Source organism: Marmota marmota, unplaced genomic scaffold (genome assembly GCF_001458135.2).
Source record: "Marmota marmota marmota unplaced genomic scaffold, marMar, whole genome shotgun sequence".
NCBI lineage: Eukaryota > Metazoa > Chordata > Mammalia > Rodentia > Sciuridae > Marmota > Marmota marmota.
In genome coordinates this window covers 1,955,699-1,958,953 of record NW_026000130.1, presented here as the reverse complement: position 1 = coordinate 1,958,953, position 3,255 = coordinate 1,955,699, and the positions used below count along the sequence as shown (strand labels likewise).

The 3,255-nt window shown below is 41.5% G+C and overlaps 1 protein-coding gene across 1 annotated transcript in view; it reads right to left on the bottom strand.

Annotated features, from left to right (window-relative positions):
• The window catches only part of Pitpnb (phosphatidylinositol transfer protein beta), a 60,153-nt gene extending 59,873 nt beyond the window's left edge, over nt 1–280 (bottom strand). Inside the window, exon 1 of the mRNA XM_048784882.1 lies at nt 252–280. Coding sequence (XP_048640839.1) covers nt 252–280 — 29 coding nt within the window. The remainder of the gene's footprint in view (nt 1–251) is intronic.
• Between the last annotated feature and the right edge of the window lie 2,975 nt (nt 281–3,255).

The following is a 3,255-nucleotide window of genomic DNA, read 5'->3' as shown; positions in this document are numbered from 1 at the left end:
GGGGGGAGGGGGGGGGCAGAAAAACAACAACAAAAAAAACCAACCTCACAGTCACCTCAATTGTCATTTACAGAAAATTCCCAATGGTTTTACTCATTCCAGTTTCTCCCCAACTGCAGTGTTTTTGCTCTTCTCCTCAAGTCAGTCAGTTTCTTGTTTACATTAGTGGCGATTTTTTTTTACCTAGACATTCTTAGTTGGCTTTATTTTGCACAATGTGAAGAGGGTATTACTGTACCCTAGAATACTACATCTCATTTTCATCCAGCAGCACCTCCATCTCCTCTCCACAGTCCCCTCAAACATTTGCCCTGAATGTTCACATCACCTTAATCTCCAACATGAACTGGACACGTCGCCTGTTATTTGCTCCCCTTGACTAAGGGTCACTTGTCACTCTTTCTTACTGATAATGGTGACTTAAAAACGATGACAATCTCAAAGTTACAATGGTCACTGGTTTCAATTCTCATCAAGAATAAACTTGTTCTAAGTCCCTCCATAGCTAAAAATCCCTAATCATCTTAGCTGTCCCCTCAGGGTACACACTCACTGCTCACTGTCTCAGTAAACAGGGCATAACTTGAGGGATGAAAAGTTAGAAAGACAGAGGTGGGACATTTTCAGGGCTTGGAACACTATGGTAAGAATTAAATGAATTACAGGCAAAAAGGAGTCCTGGAAGGTTGTTCCATGAGGTAAATGATGTAACTACAGAAGACCCAGGAGGTCATGGAGAGGTGGTTAAAAGCACTGAGGGTCAGCAGAATGAGGAATACAAGTCTTCTGGGAGGGTCTTCAAGTGTTACTAACAAAGACCTGAACCAAGGGGACTGTAGAGACAAAGGGACAGAGAGGAAAGAAAAATATTCCCTGTAGTCTCACAAAACCAAAAAGAAATCATAGTTGAGTGATTTCAACAAATATGCACTAGCGTGAAGATCCCCATTTTGTTTAGTAGCACTTTCAAAGAAATTTCTTTCACAAAACGAAAGTGATTAAGACATTCAGAGTGATGAGTCAAGAAACTTCTTCAAGATTTGCTTAGTAAAAAGTAAATGGGAAAAGGAACTGACAGGTTTTGATTTTCCATTATTATTCTAAAAGCAAAATTCAATTTTCAGAATAATTTGAAAATTTACAAACATCTCTGAAAATCCTTGTGAAATTCTTTCCATTACGCTAATGGCAACTTCATCTACTGCGTTAGTAATAAATGGAAGGGAACTCACCCACGCTCAAAGTAATTTCTGACTTTTAAATTTTTATCAAAAATAGAGTTTTCTAGGACAACAAATATTTGCCAAAGTATTTTAGTTTACCAATGTCTTTATATAGGAATGACTAATTCACTCTCCTGACCAAAAACAATTTCAGAAAGATGACTGAAGAGTAGGAAGAATCATTTTTTCATTCAACCATACGAGTACTTAGACTATGCTAGGCCATATTCCATACTAGACACTGGGAATGTGTTTTAAAAAAAAAAACCCTTAACTAAAGAAAAGTGTATAAAGAAAAAAAAAAACACCCTGGGAAAGACACACAAGAGAAATAAGAGAAGTAAACATCCAGAAGGGCAATGTACACCTTACGAAAAATAATCAGACTCGGGGCACACTTCAACTTTCGTTATTTCAGTGCATTTAAATTTTCATAGGGAAAGGAAACATTTGCAAAAAGACTAGTGTGCAAATTCGCAGCAGGAACTACTTTCCATGAGCTATGTACTACTTACATAATTGTCAAAGGATCAACTGAAAACTTAAATTCACATTTTGGAGGGAGAAGGTAATTCCAACAGAAGAAAAAAAATGACTAGATATCTGACCTAAAAGCAGTTCTACAACTCTCTATGGGGCTTGAACCGAGACAATTTCTTCCTGAATTATATCCTCAATTTGTCTTAATATCTGCTACTACTTACATCATATATTAAAATAACAAATGCATGATACATTGTTATAAGAAACTTGGAAGTTTTACATAAACCCAAAGTTCAGTATTATAAATGAGCTTTAATTAGAAAACGTCCCTCTACAACAAAAGACAAAAACATCTTTTCACAGAATCCTGTCACTGACAAAAGTTGTAGTTTTTCATCAATTCATGAAACAAGTGTTTGTTAAGCATCCACTATGTGCTAGGGATGGTTCAAGAATCAGGGGGTAGACAAGTGGGGAAAATGGGCAAATCGGTGGACCTTACATGCATTAAGAATACACCTAGCGCTGTGGCTGTGGCTCAGTGGTAGAGCACCTGCCTAGTAAGTGTGAGGCACTGGGTCCGATCCTCAGCACCACATAAAAAGCAGAAGCATATTTCAGGCAGAACAAAAACCAACAGGTCTTCAACGGAGCTCATAGTTAGATCAGTGATGGAATCTTTTGAGGCTGGACTGGGCACAGACAGGAAAAGTAATCAATGGGACTACAACAAGGAAAAAAAATCAGATAAGGCCTTGCAGGCTGTTGCACAGACTTTTTGACTTTTATTCTGAAGAGACAGTGTGTCTTTGGGCGGTTTTAAGCAGGGATGTGACATGAGTGACTTTTTAAAGATTGGACAATTAACGCTACAAGTAAGGTGTCTGGAGACAGTTAAATTACGTCAAAAAAATTTTTTTAAGAATTTGGAATGAAAACGTGAATTTGGGAAGAAAACAAAGAATGGGCCAAACTAAAAAATCCCAAGCTGTCCCAGAAAGGGAGGCTGAAGTCAGGAACCAGGTGTGACAGCTGAATACTGACAATCAGATTTTCTGCGATGTTAACAGACCCCGACAATTGGGAAAAAAACTTAAGTTTTCAACAAAATCCCTTGGCCCTGCTGCACCCGATAACCCCTTCATTTGACAGTGCATGGGTCTAACGCCCCACCTTAACCCGTGAAGCAGGTGGGTCCCCTAGAGCCAACCCATCTAAAGACCTGGGGAGTGAGACTCCCGAGCAGGGAGGAAGCTCTCGGGCCAAGGCACCTAGCTGCCCGGCAGAGCACGGCTTATCGGGTCTAAGGGCTGCCGCAGAACTTCAGGCGCCAAGCTCCCGAAGGTAGGGATGCCTTCACCTGGCGATCGCATCTCCCGCGGGTAACAAACAGACTCCACCCCGGGCGACAAATCACTGTCAGACCACCGCGTCTTCCCCCACCCCCGGAAGCTGCGGCTCCGTCCCACCGGCGGGCCTGGGAACCGGCCCAGACACAGACCGGGGGTGGGGAGGGCCGGGGAAGAGGCGGGTCCCAGCGGAAACTCCC